This window comes from Gossypium raimondii, chromosome 8 (genome assembly GCF_025698545.1).
Source record: "Gossypium raimondii isolate GPD5lz chromosome 8, ASM2569854v1, whole genome shotgun sequence".
NCBI lineage: Eukaryota > Viridiplantae > Streptophyta > Magnoliopsida > Malvales > Malvaceae > Gossypium > Gossypium raimondii.
This window is the reverse complement of record NC_068572.1, coordinates 44,874,010-44,898,554: the sequence shown is the minus strand read 5'-3', so window position 1 is coordinate 44,898,554 and position 24,545 is coordinate 44,874,010. Positions and strand designations below refer to the sequence as shown.

General features: G+C 33.5%; 2 protein-coding genes across 10 annotated transcripts; one reads left to right on the top strand and one right to left on the bottom strand.

Moving 5' to 3' along the window:
• Positions 1-1,904: 1,904 nt before the first annotated feature.
• LOC105791600 (AT-hook motif nuclear-localized protein 9) lies at positions 1,905-5,752 on the top strand. Of its 8 annotated transcripts, none has more exons than XM_012619737.2 (7): positions 2,358-2,681; positions 2,833-2,874; positions 3,062-3,509; positions 4,036-4,103; positions 4,584-4,715; positions 4,899-5,060; positions 5,181-5,752. In XM_012619737.2, exons 3-7 carry the CDS (start codon positions 3,080-3,082, stop codon positions 5,409-5,411), a joined length of 1,023 nt encoding a protein of 340 aa, XP_012475191.1. In that variant the 5' UTR covers positions 2,358-2,681; positions 2,833-2,874; positions 3,062-3,079; the 3' UTR covers positions 5,412-5,752. The 8 variants fall into 8 exon arrangements, with proteins under 8 accessions (XP_012475194.1, XP_012475192.1, XP_012475187.1 ...); XM_012619734.2 differs by having other exon boundaries at positions 3,055-3,509; XM_012619740.2 differs by lacking the exons at positions 2,358-2,681; positions 2,833-2,874 and adding an exon at positions 1,905-2,260.
• A 677-nt stretch (positions 5,753-6,429) lies between these two features.
• Positions 6,430-10,555, bottom strand: LOC105791599 (FT-interacting protein 3). Of its 2 annotated transcripts, XM_012619722.2 has the most exons (3): positions 10,410-10,555; positions 10,270-10,324; positions 6,430-9,694 (listed from the first exon to the last, which is right to left on the bottom strand). In XM_012619722.2, the coding sequence occupies exon 3, from the start codon at positions 9,618-9,620 to the stop codon at positions 6,645-6,647; it is 2,976 nt and encodes a 991-aa protein (XP_012475176.2). In that variant the 5' UTR covers positions 9,621-9,694; positions 10,270-10,324; positions 10,410-10,555; the 3' UTR covers positions 6,430-6,644. The 2 variants fall into 2 exon arrangements, with proteins under 2 accessions (XP_012475176.2, XP_012475177.2); XM_012619723.2 differs by lacking the exon at positions 10,270-10,324.
• Between the last annotated feature and the right edge of the window lie 13,990 nt (positions 10,556-24,545).

Below are 24,545 nucleotides of genomic sequence, written 5' to 3'. Positions count from 1 at the left end.
TGATGTTAATTATGCAAAAACAAAAGATATTCTTGCACCATATTGTAGGATATGATACCTTTTGAGAGACTGATGCTAGATACAAGCACCACAGGTAGCTCACAAACTCTTTTATTTGAGACATTCAATGCTTCAAAATATGGTTGAGCAGATATTGGTTGTTCTAAAAATATATTTATCATATTAACAACGTCACCTTAGTATAACATAAAAAAATAAGGTTGAATCGTATTAACATGTTGCATATTTCATAACTTCAACCATAGATAGAATTGGAATGATCTATAGTTCAAAAACTACATGGAAGAAGGAGATCTTAACAATCATAATGATGCATATTCAAAATTAGATGATGATGATGATGATGATGATGATGATGAACTTGGTCAATGACCAACAAATAATGATAAAAAGCATATCTTAAATATTAAAGAGAATAATTTGAAAAATATGCATTAGGAAACAATTAGATAAAATTACATATGATTTTTATTTTTCTTGTTACTTGTAATAGTAATTGTATTATCAACTACTCTTTTAGGCTAACATAATACATATGATGATTTTATTTTAATTTTATTTTACTTGTATAGAAATTATTTTTATCATATTAATAATATTTCTATAGTAACTATAATTTCTATTACTAAACATGACCTATGAAATTACAACGTAATTACACTATGTCAACCAAATACATATAAAAAATTATAATTTTTTGGCTTAAGGGTGTAAATATCCCTCAAACTTTTTCAAAAAGGGCAATTAAGCCCCTGTTTTTTTTTTGGTACTTACTTGGGTACTTTAAATTTCAAAATGCACCAAAAAGTCTCTCAAACTTAAAAAAAAAACAATTAAGCCCCTGCTTTTTTTTTTACACTCAATTGGGTACTTGAACTTTCAAAATGCATTAAAACGACCTTCAAATTTTTTTTTGAAAAAGCAATTAAGCCTTTAATTTTTTTCGCACTTAATTAGGTAATTGAACTGTAAAATGCATCAAAAATGCTCTTTGGCCGTTAACTTTAACAGTTGACCGTTAAAGTTAACTACACTAATTTTTTTCAGCTAAAGTCACCTCGTGTCACAACCCCGGCGTGACATGTGGCAAAAAATTATAAAAAATAAAAATCATATAAATTATTAAATTTTAATAAAAAATATAAAAATATTTAAGTTTTATTAAAAATTAGAAAAAAATTATAAAAATTGAAAAAAAATTTATAAAATATTGTAGAATTTTATAATAATCATAAAAAATATAAAATGCATCAAAAAAACCTTTTAACCGTTAACTTTAACCCTTGACTGTTAAATTAACGACTCATTATTTTTTTCAGTTAAAGCTATCATGTGTCACAACACAATGTGACATGTGGCGGTGGCTTTAACTGAAAAAAATTAGGGATGGTTTAAGCATCCAATTGAGTAAAAAAAAAGGGGGCTTAATTGCTTTTTTAAAAAAGTTTGAGGGCTTTTTTGATACGTTTTAAAAGTTCTATTATCTAATTGAGTAGAAAAAAAAGTAGAGGCTTAATTATTTTTTTGGAAAAAATTTAAAAGTCTTTTTAATGCATTGTGAAAATTCAAGTGAAAAAAAAAGGTTTTTTTTGAAAAAATTGAAGGGCTTTATACACCTTTATGCGTAATTGTTTTTGTAATTACTTCGTCTAAAACTATACTTTTATTAAATTCGAAATAGGCCCTAAATCAAAGCTAAACCGAATTACGATCCTAGACAAATGTCCGCAGACGTGATGTATTTTATGTCTGTTTAATTATTTATGAATAATAATGATTTCGAAATTCGTGACAATTGTAATAGTGATTTTGAAAATTCGAATTTGAATTGAATGGTATGATTAAAAGTGGCGTGTAACTTCTCACACATCCAACACCAATTACAGCAACTCCCTTCCTCGCACTGTAGAGAGCAAAGCAAAGATAAAAGAAACTTTTTTGATAGCAAGAAAGAGAAACCAAGAACAAAAAGGAAAGAAACAGCTTTTATAATGGAGGAGAGAGAGAGATTTAAGGAGAAAGAGAAAGCTCTGCCCTAGAAATACTTATGCATCCCGATACGTACCTCTGTTTGCAAAGGGAAGGAGCTTTTTTTTCTTTCTTTCTTTTCTGTACTGTAAGGAATAAATAATCGCCTTTCTTCTCACCTTCTTCACTCGAAAAATGGCCTCTCTTCTTCATTTCTCTCTCTGCTTTTAATTCCCTTAACCTCCGTCAATCTTTCCTTTTTGAAAACAAGGTAAAAAACCCATCTTCTTCGCAGCTTCCTACTTTCAAAAGTCTGAACCTTTAACCCTAGTTTACTAATGTAAGTTACTTTTTTTGGAGGAAAAAATAAAGGAGCAAAAAGTTCAACCATTTCTGCTTTGTTTCTCTTAGTTCTTCTTTTCAACTTAGTTTGACTTTATTTTATGGCATTGGCTTCAACTTTTGTCTGCTTCTTTCTTTATTATTATTATTATTATTATTATTTTTTACATAATTATGTTAGTGTGCAAATCGCTTTCTTTGGGTTGTGATTTTTGAAGTGTTAAGGTCTGGGTTTTAGCTGTGGAAGATGCTTTGTCTTAAAGGTTGGTGAGTGTGTGGACCTGGTTTTTAGTTTCCCATCTCCTTTATATCTTTAACATGACGCCTTTTTCTTCGTTTCCCGTGGTTTGGTAAGCTCTAAAACAGCTTGCAATTTTGTCTCTTTTCCTTTCAACTTCTCACCTCTTCCCAATTTTCCACTCTTAATCTTTGTAATTTCTTCGTTGCTGTTTTCGCTACTTACTTTCTCTAACTATGGCGCTTCATTTTTTTCATGTCTAGATTCAAAGTGCTTTGCTTGTAAACGCTAAATGCATCTCCTTGGTTTGTTTTCTGGCTCAATTCCCTGATCTTTTGCATGCATCTTTGAATTTTAACTTGGAAAACCATAAAATATGTTCTAAGATCTATATGCTTTTCAGCTGGTTTATTTTCACCCAATTTGGAGCTCTTTTTTGGTTAAAATTTTTTGTTTGAAAGTTGATTTTGAAGGCATCATTCAAGTGTATAGGTTATTGGAGGTGAATGCATGGATCGAAGGGATGCCATGGCATTATCAGGGTCTGCATCTTACTATATGCAACAAAGAGGAATAACCGGGTCAGGGTCCGAACCGGAGTCTGGGATACACGGATCTCCAGGCATTCATCCGTTCTCTAGTCCAAATGTACAATACCAATCAAGTATTCCAGTCACTACTGTGGGATCAACCTTAGCTATGGAGTCTCCATCAGGAATTGCCCCTCATAGTGTCAATGTAGGCACACCTTCAGCACAGCCATCTAGTGAGACAGTGAAACGGAAAAGAGGAAGGCCCCGAAAGTACGGTCCTGATGGGACTGTTTCGTTGGCGCTGACTCCTGCATCAGCTCCTCATCCGGTGACCACAACACCGGGCCAAAAACGAGGAAGAGGGCGGCCACCGGGTACCGGAAGGAAGCAACAGTTAGCTTCCCTTGGTAAGACATTTGGCCTATCTCTTCTATAAATGTGTAGAGCATGATTAGGGGGAATGTAGCTTGAAGTGGCAGTTCAACTTGGTGGAATAAACCTTTTTGGCATATTTTAAAAAGGATTTTGTAGTGTCCACATATTTTAGTAATTTGATTGTGTAATATTGCCAACTGATCTGCTCCCTAGGTTTTTTCTAATTTGATTTAAAATGCAAGCTGAGTAGGGTCAGAAGCTGCTTTGGCTAGAAATAACTTAACTAATACATTAAGAGCTTGTTGGCCTCACTATAATCCATGAAATTTTAGATTAAAAAATGTGCAAGTGACATAAATGCAGAATTTTCGTAACTAACAGCTTGTCGGCTGAAATTTCATTCTCCTTGGTATTTTAAGATGTAATCTCATATCACTGCTTGCTAGCTGGATTCATAAGCCTTTTTAAGGGCTACCTTGAGCTATTTGGTGCTTAATTCGGGTATTTTCTTGTTCCTGCTATGTCAATGATGTTGCAAATATCTAATTGTTTTGATAGGTGACTGGCTGTCCGGTTCAGCTGGGATGGGTTTTACTCCACATGTCATCACCGTTGCAGTAGGAGAAGTATGTTATTTTCTTTTCTTGACTTTATAAATTGGTACCTGGGTTTATAGCCACTAAGTTAAATACATGTGAAATCAGGATTCAGTGCCGTGTCTGGCAGCAGCCAACAGGCAATCTGTACTGTGATATGCATTTGCTTGGAAGTGACCCAGATTTGTTCATTTTAAAGTATGATGATGATGCAGATCTAGTAGACGTTGCTAGAAAATATATGAAAATATATTATGAACAGTAGTTTCCTTTGTTTCACTACCTCTTCTCATAAAATTGAAATGAAGTTTGGCATTTATAAGGAACTAACAGAGGCATAAAAGTGCATTAAGGTGTTTTCTTTTTTCTGTAATGAAAGTCGATATTGTGTTCTGAAGCATTTTTTGAGGTATAAATTCTTTAAATGTGGTACAATATTGTTCGGCAGGTTATCGTATAACCAGAAGAAAGTTCCTTTGCCTTTAAACTTTTTAAAACTTTTTCGTGCAGGACATTGCAACAAAGATAATGTCGTTTTCACAGCAAGGGCCTAGAGCAGTATGCATTTTGTCAGCCAACGGGGCTGTCTCTACTGTAACTCTTCTTCAGCCATCATCTTCAGGTGGCACTGTTACATATGAGGTTTGGGCACTCAATAACCCGGTTCTCAATTTCTTGTTTTTTCTACACGAAACACACTTGGATTGCATATATTACCTATATTTGCTATTCAATATTCCGACATTTTAGATCTTTTTCCCTCTTGGAAACTCTTTTGAAAAGAATGTATATATATTATTTCTTGTCTGGTTTTGATATCTGTAGGGGCGATTCGAGATATTATGTCTATCAGGCTCTTACCTGCTGATCAGCAACAATGGCTCTTGCAGCCGAAGTGGTGCTCTTAGTGTTTCCCTTGCCACTCCTGATGGCCGCGTCATTGGTGGAGGTGTCGGAGGGATGCTTATTGCAGCAAGCCCAGTTCAGGTAACTCTGCAGTTGCTGTGATATCTATGGTTTATAATAATTTTCTTTTCTAAGTTACCTATAATTAATTCAACTTGTCATTGAACTTCTGTTTGAATCATCCTTTTATGAATGAACTAGGTGATTGTCGGAAGTTTTCAATGGGGTGGTCCAAAGGCAAAGAACAAGAAGCCGGAAGGTCAAGAATGTCTAAATGACTCGGATAATCAGAGTGTCGACAATCTAGTATCTCCGTCTGGCATTTCACCGAGTCAAAATCTGATTCCACCTTCCCCAGCAGGTGTATGGCCTGGTTCACGAACAATGGATATGCGTAACACTCATGTTGACATCGATCTAATGCGCGGTTGACTCGTTTCCTCTAATAGTTTCACAAGCAATGTACAAAGTTTGCTGCTGCAGGCAGCCTGATTTTCAGCTTGACGGAATCTCACTTGATTTTACTCGTCGACAAGAGCGGCGGTTTGGTCCGATATTTGTAGCTTTGATAGACAGTTAGAACTCACGATTTCTACTGATCCCATCGGTACCATTTCATTTCTCCAATTTGAACCAGTTTTAAGTTAGACATGCTTCAGTGGTTTTTAGTTATCTCTATTTTATTTTTCGACATTATTGACATTTATGTACCACGAACTTGTCGGCTTTAAGCCTCTACGAGGCGTTACAATATATAAAAGAAATGTTCTCTACAGGATACCATGTATATAATTTAAAAAAGAGTTGTACAAATGCCGCAATATTACAAAGCAAAGCATATCACTTTAACAATTTATAATTAATAAATTCCGACCTCAAATTTTTCATGCTCGAATCTAAAAGAAATAATATCATAAAAGGGCTAATAATTTATAAAATTTCACTTTAGCCCATCTTAAAATAGTAACTTGGAAGTTTAATCTTTAGATTTCCAACTTTAAAATTATGTTTAAAAATAGCATGCTATTTGATATTTTTAATTTAAATTAAAAATTATTTCAAGAATTTAAAAATTGAAGTATTGAAATGCAATTGTTTTTAAAATATGAAAAATAGAAGATGCAATTTGGAGGTATCGACTATGAAATTTGAAAAATTTCAGGGATCATTTTATGAGAATATTACTTTTAACCTCTGGCATCCAACTTTGAAGGTGGATTAGAATTTGGAGGTGTCGACTATAAAATCGAATTCTCAACAAAACATCTATTTTGCTAAATAATTGAAACCATTTAGTTTGTTAAATATTTTTCTATCTCATATATACGAAAAATTTGGAACTGACTCGATTTTTATGTATATTTATATTTGAACATGCTCCGGTTTTAGAAAATTAAAAAAAAAGAAAGAAAAAATCACCTCTATAAGATCGGAATTTTTTGCCAGGGGATAGTGCAGAACTCATAAACAGGTCATCATTGTAACAAATATGGTTGCATTTCCTTGCATACAGTAGCCAAACTAGGGATTTTATATCGGCTAACATTGGATGCATAAAGATAAAGTAGTACTTACATTCACCAAAACATGTCAGGCAACAGCTGCAATCGATGTTTTTACAACCCGAAGTTAAGTCCACAGTTCCCAGAAAACCCCACAACCTATTTACAGCATACTATCTGTCCTTGCAGGCAGACGACGGAAGAAATTGATCGGTGCCGAAGGTGTCTTGTGGCGAAACCTGGGATGCCTCATAACATAAAACCCAGCAAGAAGAGCAATCATCTGAAAAGGTGTGACATACAAAACAATGGCAGCCACCAGACATAATAACACAAATATTGTTGTGGCACGAGGATCCCGCCAGCTTAGGAGTGCCTGAAGCCGCTCGCCTTGTGTAGCTATGTCACCAACAACAGTCTGAATTCGCCCTGCAACACTCCTCAAACGATCATACCTCATCCGAACTATATCTGAGCTTTTCGATGCAGGAAAGGACTCAAATTCTTCATCTAGCTCATCAGGAGAAACTGCATCGGCACAAGAAAGACTAGTGTTCATATGAGGAGGGTACCTAGGTCGATAACGATAGTTCCAAACCCCTGTAAGGAACATGTATAAGAAAACCGTTGGTAAAATCAGCTCTGGGAAACAAACTAGCATTGCGAATAGGATATGAACCAGCACTGTTGTAATAGGTTTCTTCCACGTGCAAACTTCACCGAACCATTTTCCAGCCGAAAATAACCCCGAGAAGACTGATGTCAGTCGCAAAAAGTTTGCCTTGCTGCGCCTCATGCTCCAAAGGTGAGCATTTGCATCGGACATATATTCGACTACTTCTCTCCTGAGAGGAGGTTCAGCCCGACCAAGCCGAGCTGCCACGATATTCACGGCCTGATGTCGCAGAATGTCTTGCTGTATCACGCTCAACGGCCTTTTGTAGTGCATCTTTGGCAGAAGAGGACGCGAGTACTGAGACATCATATTAACCATCGATGTCGATGAAAATCGTATTGCTAAGTGGAGTTCACCCAATTTCTTGACACCAGAAGGGTGAAGAACCAGCAGCGGGTAACAGTGTGTGTAAACACGACCAGTTTCCAGTGTAGATATGCGAATCCGTACCTTTCCGATTTTGTTATCTCTGGTATTATCGGAACCTCCAATCTGAGAGTTATCAAAGACCCCCACCGTGAGAACCGTGGCTGTATCATAAACTTCCCAGGTGTACTGCTCATTATATTTCGGATTCAAGCTATTTACTATGGTTCGAGTTCGAACCCATTTATGGCCATACTTAGCAACACAATATGTATCAGATGCACCTTTTCCGTCTCTAGTTTTCATTGGCTGGAGCCCGTCGGCATTCAAAATTCCGAGTTCTAAAACACCAATTGACGATTTCCAGAGCTGCTTTGCTGTTGGCCGGAGATCACTGCTATACTGAGTTGATTCATCGAGAACATGGTATCCTCCATCAAGACAAAGACGAACATGGAGCCTACTATGAAATTTATCCTTCTTTGCACGATCACTGTCCATGGCATCGGATAAAGATTTCTCCAGGTTGTACCACCGGGTACGGACAAAGCGATCATCAGCACGCCTATCAATGGAGTTCAATGCTATTACAGTCCTTCCAATGGTCTCATCCTTATTAGGACCTGCATGATCTTCAACTGTAAAAGTCAGATGATCTTCAAAGGGTTCGGCAGCAACAAACATAAACTCTTCGTTCCAGATTGGATTCATATTTCGAGTTTGGACTGATTTTGTCTTTAAGATCTGGTTACCAATCTGAACCTTAACATATGCATCAGGAAACCTGCTCTTGTCAGCTGGAACAAGGTCTTGAGCCTCGATAACATTGACACGGACATACCACAGTCTCGGAGAGTGATAAACTTTTGAGCGGATATATGTCAGGGAAACTGAAGTGCTATCACCTGGAGCAATAGCATCCGAATGCCAAGCATCGGGAAAAGCCTCATCAGCCTGTGTGCCATACCAAACTGCAAGCATCAGTTCTCCTTTCTTTTTCTCTCCTTTCTTATCTTCTAACCGATACCATTCCGCAGCCAACGGACTATCAGGTGGAACCCTTGTAGGAACCTCGTGGAGATCAATGCGCACAAACCCAACAGAGTCATCTTTCACTAAAGCCTTATCCTTCACAACAACTTCTAGCACAGATGACTGCACTGTTTCCCTTGAAAAGGCAAACACCTGATTCCATTCTGGATTTTGTTTCTTTTCATAATGCTTCGTGATTCCTTTGTAGTTTCCTACTTTCACTTCAACATACGGATCGAGGCTGCCTGTCGCATCTTTTGAAGGAAGATCTCGGGCTTTCACCACTCGTACGAAAAGGAATCTCATCTGCTCAACAAGGTCATAGGTGCTGGTTGGTCTGTCTCCTCGTATGACTCGGCCTCCAACAATTCGTCCTCCTCCAAGAAATGGACTTGTCTCTTTAAGAGCATAATCAAATGGTTGAGATGATGAACCCGGGAACATGTTGACAACTTTCGATGCCTGTGGTCCGGATTTCATCTCATGTACTCCATAATTCATTTGTTGTTGGGGTGGTGCTGGGGTAACTTTTTGCTGCTGCTGTTGTGGCTGCTTTGCATTTGGAAGATGAAAAAATGTGTGTCTTTTACCATTTTTCTCTTTGGGAATTGACTTCGGGACTACATCCGGATCCATGGCTGGAAGTGGATTCGAGGGTTTTATCGAAGGATCATCAGTAACAAACACTTTCAAACCAAGCTCTCCTTTCGCACGGGAGAGAATGCTTCGTTTCTCAAGAGGGTAGTGCAAAACAACCGCATCAGAGTAATTCACGAACGATGGTGCAGTGAGTCGAACCTTCCCAAGACAAGTCTTCGCGTTGTTTGCTTTGTTATGGTTGTAAACAAAAGCTTCAAGTGGGAGGCTGGACAACTTGTTTGGATCCGATACGTTGAAATAGAAACTCTCGTTCCATACCGGACTGAGATCTTTCTCTTTAGTAGTGGTCCGGCATCTCTGGCCATCAAACTCGAGCTCCACAAAGGGACAGAATGATCCCTGTCCATCTTTGGCTAACAGGTCATGCGCCCCCACCACCTCCACCCCCAACTTGAGACTACTCATAGTTTGTATCAATCAAAGCGGAACCGGAAATCACTTTATTGACTATCGGTAATTTGAGTCGATCAAAATAATACCTGAAATAAAAAGATGAATTTCAGTCCCTCCATGAACAAATAAGCAAGCAATATCGAAAGGATTTAAGCACTGAAAATGCAAAAAGGCGCAAAACACAACAAATGAAAACAACAAGAACCCAGTATAATGAGAACTAGCATGAAACTGCAATGAATTTTGTTATATATAAATAACTATTTTTTTCAATTTAAATTATCCAAATTCTTGCCAATCAAGCAGTATATAATCTGTAATTTTATCATGTAAAATTATGAAAAACGAAAGTTGAGATTCCAGCCAGAGATTAAAAAGGGGAAATAATTCCATGAATTTTTTTCTCATACTAAAGCAAGATTCTGAGAGAAAGATACCATACTTTTGGTTCACATCAGAATATATATATACACACACATAGAATCTATTTTGATCCTTTTACAAGATAAAAGCTCAGTCTATGTTTCCTTCTGGGAAACAATTACTGGGTTTTTTTTTTTTTTGGTTATTTAAGAAACTTATAGCAAAAACTTTCCTCTATGAAAAGCGTCTATTTTTTTTTTTTTAAAGTTTGAAGAAAGAAAAGGAAGAATCAACTTACTTTTTTCAGGTTTCAAAGAACACCCAACAATCAGATATCAAGAGTAGAAAAAACCCTGAATACACAATAAAAATAAAATAAAATAATCGAACAAGAAGAAAAGGATTTAAGGGAATTTAAAGAGATTAAAAACAACTGACCTCTGTTTTAAAAGCTGAAAGCTCTGTTAGGAAAGTGAAAGGAAGCTTGAAAGGACTGTATATGATAGCATCTATGAAACTTAGGAGAGAAGGAGATTAATTTAAAAAATTAGAAATAAAATACAGTTGACCGAGAGAATATTAGAGAGCCGTCTAAAACGAGTAAAATGAAATGTTTTTTTTTTTTTTGAAGATGATGAAGAAAAATTAAAGAAAATCAAAACGAAATAAGAAGGGATTCACTGTTTAAATTTAATTATCAGTTTCCAACTTTCCCTTTTGGTTAAATTTCACGAAAGTCCCTGTAACATTTCGGGGAAATTTAGTTTATGTGCTAAAATTTGCTCATTTTAACCTCTTTGCTTTTTCAAAATGTGTATTTGTTAATTTTATTAAATAATTTCACTTGGATTATTTTTAAAATATATGTGCTGCAGCATATATACTTTGCATTTTTATTTTAGTTTTGGATAAATATTATACAGTTTTCTCTTTTCTTTAAACGTGTAAAAAATTGTTACCATATAAAAAATATCAAAATTTATATGCCAAATCATCATATTTTTTTAAAATTAAACCATTCCAAAGTATCTGACAAAATTAACAAAAAATAACCACCTATTTCGAAAATATAGGATCAGAAAGGATCAATTTACAATAGAAGGACTAAAAATGAAAAATGGTATAAAGCAGGGACTTTCAAGAAATATCGACCTTTTCTTGCACTTCTAATCTTATACGGCAACGATGCGGGTGTTGACGTTTTTTTTTTACAATTTCAACACTCTTGAATGTGCTCGCTAATGGCACGCGCTGTACTTTATTGACACGTGTGGTAATTATTTTCAAATTGCGTGTGGATGTCGTCTTTAGTTGACTGTTCTTTAATTTAATTTTGCGTGTTTTTCAAATTATTTTGACAACTTAACTGAAAATTAGATGATTGGTGGAAAAAAGAAACAGTAATTAAAATACGAAATGAAAAGTGAAACTCTTGGTCTCATTACGGTTAGAAATTAAGATGTTTTATTAAACTTTAGGGGTATAGTTAGGTATCAATTAAAAATAATTTATGAATAGGCCAGATAAATGGTTTTAGTAATAAAAATTATAAAAAAAAAAAGTGAATTTTATTGTGGGCTTTCCTCCTCCATTCATTTTCCACATTTTATTTCTGTGATCAACAGGAAATTAAAAAGCAAAATAGAATAAAAAGACCAAGAAAATAAAGCAAAACTTTTTGGTCCAAGGACTCATCCCAGACTAGTATTCATGCTTTCCTTATTCCAAAAAAAAAACTATTAGTTTGTGTGCTAACATTTAATAACACCAGCTAATTAGTTTTGGGAAATAAAATACAATTATTTACAGTAAAAGATGAAAACAAATTTGAAATTCGTAACTTAGTATTCTATCAAAAGAAATTCCTAAATTACTCAAACTTGATTTTATATGTACAAAACAACTTAAATGAGTAAAATTGTTCTCATGTAAAATTAATTAGGATTTTTTTTGCATATTTAAATATGTACAGAATAGTTGAATGAGGGTTTAATTATAATTTTTATATGTATAGTTGATATCGATTATTAATAAAATAGCAAGAAAATAAACATTATATATAACTTTATCTAACTGTTCTAGTGCATATTTGTTGGATTATTCCTTTTTAATATTTAATATGTGCTCCTTATTATCATTTCAACTTGAATCTACATCATTAAGATTATCAAGATTTCCTTCTTCCAAATACTATTTGCTAGAGTTGAGTAACTCGAAGCCTTGTTAAAATAAAATAAAAGTAAAATTCATATAGAACTATACTTTTTTTTTATTATTTTGCATTGATTAGAATAACATTTTCCAACCTTACTACACTTCATTTATTTGACATTGATTAGAATAATGTTTTTCAACCTATAAATAAACTCCTTTTGTATCATTCGAATTCGACATTAGTGAATTTCTTCTCCTCTACTTGTGGTTCTTTTCCCGAAAGGGTTTCCACGTAAAATCTGTGTGTTCTTATTTTTTCTTTTTTCTTTTTTTATTTTGCGATCGTTCTATATTTCCATTATCGATGTTAGTTCTACAAACTAGTATCAGAGTTTTTTGGGTTGCTTGTCTCGATCACGGTAATGGTGACAATGAAGTATGATATTCCGCTGTTGGATCGCAATACCAAATTTACATTGTGACAGGTAAAGATATAGGTAGTTCTTGAGCAAATAGATTTGGAGGATGCCCTACTAGGGTTAGATAAGATGCCTTCAATATGAACAGATGAATAGAAGAGATGTAAAGATCGAAAGGTTTTAATGCAATTACAACTGCATCTGTCGAATGAAATTTTATAGGGCATGTTGAAGGAGAAGACCGCCGTTGTATTATGGAAGAAGCTTGAGCAACTATGTTTGTCGAAAACCCTAATTAGTAAGTTGCATATGAAGCGGCGTCTTTATGCTCATCGTTTGGAGGAAGGTGCGTTTGTACACTAACACTTAACCGTGTTTAAAGAAATTATCTCAGACCTAGAGGTCATAGAGGTTCAGTATGATAAAGAAGATTTATAGTTAATTCTACTTTGTTTGTTGCCCCCATCTTATTCAACCTTTAGAGATACAATTTTGTATAGTCGAGAATCTTTCATAGTTGATGAAGTCTATGCTTTCTTAACCTCGAATGACAAGATGAAACATCTTGTGGTTGGATTTAACTCTTAGGGAGGGGGTCTCATTATTTATGGGAGACAAGAACGAAATGCTGATGATAATCGTGAGAGGACACAGGAACAAAATCATCGCAGTAAATCTAAGAGGAGATCGAGATTTTCAAATAGAGGTAAAACCTATAACTTCTACAAGAAGAAAGGACACATTAAGTCTGAGTGCTATAAGTTGCATAATAAGATCAAAAGGGAGGCTGTGAATCAAAAGGGAAAACAATTAGAACAATCCGGTGAAGTTGATGTAGTAGAAAACTACAGTGATGGTGAACTTCTCGTTGCTTCTATCAACAACTATAAAGTGAGCGAGGAGTGGATCCTCGATTTTGGTTGTACGTTCCATATGAGTCCTAATCGAAATTGGTTTACAACATACGGAACTGTGTCTGAATGTGTTATTTTGATAGGAAATAATGCTTAATGTAAAATCGCAGGTATTGGCACTATCAAAATTAATATGTTCAGTGGAATTGTCAGAACAGTTGCTGGCATACGACATGTACTAGAATTGAAGAGGAATTTGATTTCGTTAAGTACTTTTAATTTAAAAGGGCACAAGAACATACCTGAAAGTGGAGTTTTGAAGATTAGCAAGGGTTTCCTCATTGTGATGAAAGGGCAGAGAAAGACTGCCAAGTTATATGTGTTGTAAGGTTCAGCTGTTACTGGTGATGCAACCATTGTTTCCTCTTCCTTGTTAGATGATGATGTTACTAGACTTTGGCATATGCGTCTAGGGCATATGAGTGAGAACGATATAGCAAAATTAAGTAAAAGATAACTTCTTGATAGAAAAGGCATTAGTAAACTGAAGTTCTGCGAGCACTGCGTTTTTGGGAAGCAAAAGAGAGTTCGGTTCACTAGAGGAATCCATAACACGAAGAGAACGCTGGAATATTTATTCTGATATTTAAGAATCATCTAAAGTGCCTTCGAGCGGTGGAGCTAATTATATGTTGATCATTGATGATTTTTCCAAAAAAGTTTGGGCATTTTTCTTAAAGCAAAAAAGTGATGTGTTGTCCATGTTTAAGAATTGGAAAACTATGATTGAGAAGCATACAGGAAAATAGATAAAACACCTCCGCACAGATAATGGTTTGGAATTATGTTCTGATGAGTTGAATAAATTATGCAAATCAGAAGGGATCATGAAACATTTAACAGTTCATCATACTCCACAGGAAAACGGTATTGCAGAACGAATGAATAGAAAAATCATGGAAAGGGTTCGATGCATGTTATCGAATGCTCATTTACTGAACTTGTTTTAGGCTAAAACGACCTCTACAACATGTTTTTTGATTAATTAATCTCTTTCTATTGCCATTGAGAAAAAAAAAACTCCAAGAGAGGTATGATCTAGTACTCCTACTGATTATTCTGATTTGAAGATTTTTTTTGGTGTCTCGCGTATGTTCATGTTGATAATGGGAAATTAGAGCCTAGATTTATTAAATGTGTTTTTCTTAGTTATAAGGCTGATGTTAAAGGATATAAGTTATGGTGTCTTGAAATGATGAAAGTTGTAATTAGTAGAGATGTTATTTTTGATGAAACTGCTATGCTGCCTAACTTACCTCTTAAAGACTCTTTCAATAAATACCAGAAAAGTTCAAACACACATGTGAAGTAGGTGGAGCTTCAGATTGGTTCAGGATCTACAACAGAGTCTACTTATCAGGTTAAAACAGAAACTCAGAATAGAGTTGCTTCTTTACTACAGTCAGCACCACAATATTCTATTACCAAGAACAAACCTAGAAGAGAAATTAAACCTTTAAAGAGGTACGCTGAGGCTGATCTAGTTGCTTATGCTTTAAACGTGGCTAAAGTTATAGATGCAAATCAAGAGCCATCTACTTATTCCGAGGCAGTTAGCGTGAAGATTTAAAAAAGTGGATAATTATCATGGAAGAAGAGATGGAATCGCTACATAAGAACAAAACATGGGATCTAGTGAAGCTTCCTAAAGGTAAAAAGGTTGTTTGTTGTAAATGGGTATTCAAGAAGAAAGAATGGACTCTAAGAGTTGAATAACCCAGATATAAAGCAAAGCTGGTTGTCAAAGATTATAGTCAGATTCTAGGTGTTGACTTCATAGATGTGTTTTCTCTAGTTGTGAAGTATAGTTTGATTTAAGCCTTGCTTGGAAATGTGGTCATGTATGATTTGGAACTTAAGCAGTTAGATGTAAAAATAATGTTATTGTATGGAGAACTTGAGGGAGATATTTACATGCAACAATTAGAGGGTTTTATAGTCTCAGAAAAGGAGGACTATGTTTGTTTACTAAAAAAGTCCCTTTATGGCTTGAAACAGTCACCAAGGCAGTGGTATAAGATGTTTGATTATTTTATGACTACTCATGATTTCAAAAGAAGTAGCTTTGACAGTTGTATTTATTTTAAGAAAAACAATGATGGTTCTTTTGTGTATCTACTCCTCTATATTGATGACATGTTGATAGCAGCCAAAGATTAAGGAGAGATAAGAAAGGTCAAAACCCAATTTAGTAAAAAAATTGAGATGAAGGATTTGAGAGCAGCAAAGAAGATACTTGGGATGAAGATTCTCAGAGATTGAAAAACATGTAAATTGTACCTAATTCAGAAATGGTACATTGAGAAATTTCTTTACAGGTTCAATATGCAGAATGCCAAGCTTGTTAGTACTCTATTAGTAGCCCACTTCAGACTTTCATCGGCTTTGTCTCCACAATTAGATGACAACATGTCACGTGTTCCATATTCTACTGCAGTGGGATCTCTCATGTATGCTATGATTTGTTCACGTCCAAATTTATCATATACAGTTAGTGCAGTTAGTAGATACATGGAGAATCCCAGCAAAGAACACTGGAAAGTGGTTTAGTGGATTTTCAGATACTTACGAGGTACGACTGATGTTTGCTTACAGTTTGGAAGAACTAGAGATAGAGTCATTGGGTATGTTGATTCTGATTTTTTTGGAGACCTTGATAAAATAAGATCTCTCACAAGGTATGTCTTTATTATTGGGGGTTGCGCAATCAGTTGGAAAGCCACTTTGCAAACTACAATTGTTTTTTCTTCTACTGAAGCTGAGTACATGGCGATTATTAAGGCTTGTAAAGAAGCTATTTTATTAAAGGGACTCTTTGGTGAACTCAGTAAAGACCTTCAGATCAGTACAGTGTTTTGTGATAGTTAGAGTGCCATCTTCCTTACGAAAGATCAAATGTTTCATGAGAGAACAAAGCACATTGATGTTCGGTATCATTTTGTGTGTGATATTATTGCTCGTGGAGATATTGTTGTGAGCAAAGTTAGTACTCATGAAAATTCTGTAGATATGATGACTAAGTCACTTCCTATAACCAAGTTTGAGCATTGTTTGGACTTGTTTAGTGTTTATTGTTGAAGAACACCCTTTAAGGGCTTTCATAGAAGAGGTGGAAAACTTGTTCATTAAGAGTTCGTGGTTAAGAACTTATTCATTGATAATTCGTGGCAGGGTGGAGATTGTTAGAGTTGAGTGACTCAAATCCTTGTTAAAATAAAATACAGTGATAAAATAAAATAAAAGTAAAATCCATATAGAACTATACTTCTTTTATTTTACATTGATTAGAATAAGGTTTTTCAACCTGACTACACTTCATCTATTTGACATTGATTAGAATAAGGTTTTTTCAACCTATAAATAAATGTAGTCTAAACTCCTCTTGTATCATTCGAATTCGACATTAGTGAATTTTCTTCTCTTCTACCTGTAGTTTTTTCCCCGAAAGGGTTTTCACATAAAATCTGTGTGTTTTTATTTTTTCTTTCTTTTTTTGCTTTGCGATCGTTCTATATTGTCATTATCAATGTTAGTTCTACACTCTTCGAAGTATGGATCATCTCAATTCCACCTAGGATTGAAGTTATGAAATATGCAAAATGCTAGTACGATCCAACTTTTTTTTATGTTATACTAAAGTGATGTTGTTAATATAGAGATATATTTTTAAAATGAAAAATGTCTTCTCAAACACATTTTGAAGCATTGAATGTTTCACATTAAAGAGTCTACTAGCTGTTTGTGGTCCTTTTGTCTAGTGTCATTCTCTCAAATGGTATTATACCTATGATATTGTGTAAGAAAATTTTTCTATTTACATAACTAGTAACAACCTTATAATATTTGTGTTAACAGTTCAAATAGCTTGTATCTTTAATAAATTATAAAACTATATAAACTTAATTCGGAGAAAGACTTAGGCTAGGTTATATCTTTTTTATAACGCATAAATTAAGTAAAAATAATATAAAAATTATAATACATAACATTTATAGAAAATTTTTATAAATTGTCCAAAACTTTTATAACCTTTCTTATAAATAATATAACTTTTTACCATGACTTTAAAAAGTTATTTTTTTAAATAAGTTATGATAAGAAAAAACCTATAACAAAATTTAATGAATAAGTATATTGTTTTTATAATATATAGCATGGACATATAAATAAGTTATGTTCATACTTCTTGATCATAGCTTTTTATAAATATATATTATAACATGTAAATTATTTTTTATAATAAAATTTTTGGCCATAAATTTAGAATTTTTTTAGAATTTTTATAATAACATGTGAGCCACACGGGCTAGACACACGTCCATGTGCCAGCCCGTGTCGATTTCGCAATTCGCTTCCAAAACACATGAAAAAACACTATTTTTAGGCTTTCTGAGCATTCTAAGGTCTATAAATACAAAATAGAAAAAGAGATATGGGAGCCATCGGAGAATATTGAAAAAAACAACTCGAAGAATACCATTGGAGTCAACTTTAAAGTAGATTTTCATCAAGATCGAAGACCTTCTTTTAATTTCTTTTGAAGTTTTCATGAGTTTCTTTGTTTCTTGTAGTTTTCCTAAATTTGAGATGTTTTTATTCTGAATTATGAACTAATTCCCTAGATACCTAGGGAAGATACACCCTATGATGAATTCTATTATTTGATTTATGTTTTACATGATAAATACTTGATTCTTATTCTCAATTATGTGTGCTTATTTCTTATTTTAGTTCCTGGATATTAATTCATGTTTAATGTGCTTAAATCAGGGAGCAAAAGTCCATGTTTAAGAGTAGATCTAGCATAATTGAGTGGAGTTGCATGTAGTCCTAGAAATAGGATGACATAAATCTACCGGATTAGAGCCAAATCTAATAGGGGAATCCATAAATCGAGTTAATGCAATAATAGGGGTTTTAATTAGAAAGAAATTTTAATTAATTAACCTAGAGTCAGTTGCTCTTACTCTCGAAAAAGATATTAGCATAATTTAGGGATTTCTACGGATCAAGACACCAAGTGAATAAATCGTTTAAATTCAGATTCATAATAATAGATGAAGTTTAGGCAGATTCTTTCTTGGTATTGTCTCTTTCATTGGTTATTATTCGATTATTTTCCTGATTCATTCTCTGTTGCATTCTTAGTTAAATTAGTTTAGTAATTTTAGTTTAAAACCCATCACTCCAAATTGTCGGCTAAATAATAGAAAAATAATAATTACTAATACTTTTAGTCCTCGTGGATACGATATCTCTACCCACAATAACTATACTATTTATCGATAGGTGCACTTGCTTTTGTCGTATTTTTAGTTAGTTTCGTGATACATTAAAAATATAAGAAATTTTGTACATAACCATCTCAAACAGTCATGCATACTCGTGCTTATAATAATTCTTTACAATTTGTATAAAAATAATTTCTAAAATTGAATATGAGTGTAATTACGTGTATAATTACTCAAATTCTCACCCTTCTCTTAAGAATTAGAAAATATAATTGAGACGCTCCAATTACACCAAATTCAATGAAACTTACCAATTACAATAATTACTCAAACATATTATTCTTGTATAATTACAAACAATTTTATTCATATCCAATTATTAAACCACTTTTCAAAACACTACGGTAATTCCTAAAATCTGTTACAATATTAGAATTAATACTCAGAAGTAACAGCGCATGTGTTAGGTGGTTTGATCAATTAGGTTCCATATTTTCATTATGTTTGGTTTGGTGAGAATTGAGAAATAAGAAAGAAGGATGGAAATGACTAACTCCTAACTTTATTTTATATATTATTAATAAATTTAAACATGACACAAAATGGTTTTCATACATTTTGAAGTAGAAAAATAATAATTTATTGTTCTTCTTCCAAAATCAGGAGCTAGCATTGTTTTTAGCATTATTAGTTTTGTTTGTTTTTAATCAAGGTAGATTAACAATTTATATATAAATTATTTATAGTAATAACCAAAATATGGTTTCACTATATGATTGAATAATAAAAATCAAAACAATGATAATTTAAACAAAATGTAAACAGTTTTGGGAAAAAACTGCACCAGATTATTTTATTTTAAAAAATAAATTACTTATTTTAAATTTATTAATAAATTAAATTTCTATAATAATTTTTTATTTATAATTTTAAATAACTAAATTGGTATATGATTATTTCGTAATATAAAATCTTTTGAGAGTTTAACAATATATATATATATATATATATATATATATATATTTGAAGATAAAATGATTAATTATACATAAAAATTAAAGCAAATTACATAATTCTTTTATCTAATTAAACCAGAGCTTTATTTTATTGACTAAATTAATAGGTGACAAGTAGTTTATAAATAATTTCATTATTGATGGCATTCAAGCTTGTAATGATTTCTTTTCTTTTTCTTCTCCCGGGGACATAAGTTTGTACTGTATGCATTTATATTAGTAAATTACCTTATAGATTAACTAATCCAATTTAATTTACATTTGAATAAGTTGACTTAATTATTGGTGAAGTTATTGAGACATTTTTTATTTAATAAGAATAATTTATTCTTTTAAAAGTATAATTTAGAATGTCATCTCTCAACTTTACAAAATTGTGAAGCAGGTCTCTCTATTTTAATTTATCAAAATATGGTCCTCGTACTTTATAAAAATTAAAAATTTAATCTAGTTATAGATAAACACACAATTTGAACTACTGTTTTTACTAATTTATTGTATATAAATTGTTGAGTTTCTAATTTTCTTTTTCATATAAATGGTTGAACTATTTAACGATAAAGATTTAATAAAGTTACCTAATTGAATTGACTTCTTAATATAAAATTATGACAAATTAAAGTAAAGGGATTAACTTCTATTAGTTTTCATAGAATAGATGGATGACATTCAAAGAGTCTAATCATAAATTTCATTATTCTACTTTATGAAAATTTGAGAAGTTAGTTTCTCTACTTTAATTTATCATAATTTAATTATTATACTTTATGAAAACATAGAAGTTACTCCATTTGTTGGTAAACACAGGAACTTAAATCATTGATTTTGATAATTCGTTGAGTATAAAACGTTAACTTGCTAGCATTTGCTAATTTATTATATATAAATTGTCGAATTGCTAATTTAACAATATTACTTAACTGGACTAATTTTTAATATTCATAAAATATTATAACAAAATAAAATAAAGAGACTAATTTTTCAATTTTTATAAAGTGGAAGGATAAATTTTAAAATTAGATAAAAAAGTTTGCACCATACAACGTGACAAACTGACAACGGAATTCTAATTAACCCATTAATTTCCCCCCAAAAGATCTCTTATCCCCTACCTTGCTTTCTTTGTCTTTTCTTTCCCCTAGAAAATTTGTAAGGAAAAAAAAGAAAAGAAAAGAAAAACACGAAGAAGAGATACCGACCAAACCAATTGTGACGCCAGGCTCCATCATCATTGAACAAAATGTATTTCCCAAACCTTCCTCTTTCAATTATCTTTTATAATACTACTGTTAATGAAAAGGACTTGCGTCGAAACCACTTTTTTATATACTTTGGAAAATGGGGATCGATTTTAAAATAAAAGGGGAGTCGCCACCGACCTTTTATTAAGGTGTAATCGGTTCACCATTAAAAATAAATTTTAGGTCTAAGAGATTTGAGAAAATAGGTCCGAGAGTCGGTTACGTACGAGGAAGGGTTAGCACCCTCGTAACGCCCAAAATTGGTACCGAATTGAATGTTTAATGTCTTAATGTCGAAACTTTGAAAAGATTTTAAAATACTATCTTTGAAGTTTAAATTTGAGTAAACCAAATTGAATAATAAGACGGACTCATTGTGAAAAATAAATTGCTACACTCAGTGAGTTAGTGTGCAACAATTCGATCTTTGGAATTAAATGTGTACCCCTTTTTAAGAAAATCATGTATTCGAAGAAGGATATTCGATTATTTAAGTCGATCGGGAAGTCCGAACCCAATAAGTTAGGGGTCAATTTTCTCGAAATTCTTAAACATCGAACATTGCCTTTACTTTAAAATTGAGATAACAAAATGTCGTATCTAGTAAGTTAGGATCCAACATTTTGAAATCTTAAGAATTTTATTGTAGAAACCATGAGGTTTTTTATTACCATAGAGATGTTTAATTACCCGAATTCATCAAAAAAATTGAAGCCCTGTAAGTTAGGGCACAATTCTCTCGTGAATTATGAATGTCGAGTATTATAACATCTAAAAGGGACTTCGAAACTTGAACCATATTAAACGCAAAATTTTAATAAAAGAAACTCGATGGAATAATGTTCAATATTAAGTAGTCATTTGTAAACAAAATGCAATCTAATGATCTACAACTAATTAACAAATACAAACAAACAATACAATACACCCAAGAGCAATTCCTACATCATATATATTATGTTAACATTTAAAACTAATAAATTTAAAGTCCATCAAAACATTAAATTATAATTAATGCACATGAAAATGTACAATTTTTAAAATAGTTTAAGATGTATGAAAAAGGGATTATAATTCAAATAAATTGAAAATAAATATTATATATAAGAATTTGAAATAAATCACAATTATAGTTAAAAAGTTGTCAAATGGAATAATAATACCGAATAAATAAAAATATCATAATTAATTTAAAAATAACATATATTTATTAATTTAAATAAATAATATTTATAAAAAAGGGTAATGACATATAATACATAAAATGAAATAAATGAAATACACTAAGGAGTTTTGGAATAAATTATGTATGTTTTAAGTATAAGTAGAAAATACAATAATAAAATCAATAATATACATTCATACGCAAGATAAACATATTTGATATAAATTATATATACATATGTATATAAAATAGGATTATAAGGGCATTACTAATTTTAAGCGCAAAAGTATATGAATAAACATTTAAAACGTATTATAAAATATATAAATAATAATTAACATCAAATATGTGCTAATATATTAGAATATAAAAATAAAATAACAATGTGTAATGAAATAAAATAATGTATGTGCGTATATATGTAAAAATAAGCAACTATGTATGTCAAGATAATATTAATAACAATAATAACAATAGTAAAATAACAAATTAAATGATCCTTAGCAATAATAATAAACAAAGGACGGAATTATCAATAAAGTAGTAATGCAAGGGAGAAATCTAAAACAAATAAAAGAATGGGTCCAAATCGCAAAGCGCGAATGACATGGGGGACCAAAAGGGGAATATTCCCCACCCTCCAAAATGCGGCGTTGCACGCTGAACCAAAATGAAACAAAAACATAATATGAGACCAAATCAAAAAAAAAAGAAAACACTTGATTCGAAAGCACTAGAAAACGGAAGGGGTTGGCCGCGCAAATATCCCTCCCTACGCTAGAAATGCGGATCTAGCCGCGCCTGGGTCGGGTCATCGGGTCACGGCCAAAATGGCATCGTTTCAGGGCCGTTGAATCTGGCCCGAACAGTGTCGTTTCACGAGTTCCCATTTAACCCACATTAAAGGCATATTACCCTAAGCAGAAAAGAAAAAAACCTAAAAAAAATAAACCTCTCCACTCAAACGGCATGTCGCTTCAGCACCCTGCCTCCAGCCTAGACTCTGATTGCGGCGGAGTGAGCCGAGATGCGGTGCTCCCACCTCCGAGGTAAGTATTCCCTCTCCTTTTCTCTCTCACCCCCTTTCTTACAATAATAAAAAACGAATCTCCCTAAAAAAATTGAGAATATCACTGAAAAAAAGATCACCTTTTCAAAATTTTCTTTTGATTTCTCTTTGAATCCTTTCTATATACACTGTGTTTCTCCTTTTTTTGGTATCCCCGCAATCACCCCTTATAGCATTTTTTTATGGCCTTTCATGGCCCGCTTTTACAAAGTGAAAATAAAAAGAAAAAATAAAAGAAAAATGTTCCCCCCAAGATACCCTCTATTGCCCCTATTTTGCTATCCTTCTCTGCGTATTTTCGTGTGTATTTTGAAGGTACAAGGGCAGAGACCAACGTGGCGTGTACGGAGGCCAAAACGAGCGGTGGTGGCGCATGTGCGAAGGCGCGCATGCTGGCAGAGGCTCGGCACGTGGGGACGAAGGCCCTGGGCGGTTACGGCGTGGAGGCTGCTAGGGTTTAAGTTTAGGGCATTGGTTATTGGGCTGGGATGTATTGGGTAATTCGGGTTTGATTTTGGGTAGTGGGTTGTGTTTAGTTTGGGCCTAATGTAAAAGGACTATTTTGGACACTTAATTTTAGTTTTATATTTATTGCTTATTTATCTCTGATTTGGGCCGGGTAAATTTGGGCTATTACAGCTGCCCCTCTTTGCTCATTTGTCGTGTAACGGGAATGAGGCAAAGACTAAAACATTGGCCAATTTTGCCCGGCCGAGCTTGGACTTTGGTGCTCTTATTCTTTGAGTTGCCTCATTCCATCTTACTGCATCTTCAGAGGTATTGTAATTGCTGCTCCAACTCACTCCACCGCAACGTTGGGGAGATAGGATTACTGGCTTCAACCTGCTCTGCTGTAATCTCAGGGAGATCAGATTCGCCGTATTCGATCTACTCCGCTACTGCTTAAGGAGACAAGATCTACAATTTCCAACCTATCCCACTACTGGTCAGGGTCACAGGACTTGTGGCTTAAATCTGTTTCCCTACTCCTGGGGAAGATAAGATTCGCCATCTTCGATCTGCTTCGCTACTGCTCAGGGAGGTAAGATCTGCCATTTCCAACCTATTCCACTGCTGGTCAGGGACATAGGACTTGTGGCTTAAATCTGTTTCCCTACTCCTGGGGACGATAAGATTCACCATCTTCGATTTGCTCCGCTACTTCTTAGGGAGATAAGATCTGCCATTTCTAACCTATTCCACTGCTGGTCAGGGACATAGGACTTGTGGCTTAAATCTGTTTCCCTACTCCTGGGGACGATAAGATTCGCCATCTTCGATCTACTCTTCTACTGCTTAGGGAGATAAGATCTGCCATTTCCAACCTATTCCACTGCTGGTTAGGGACATAGGACTTGTGACTTA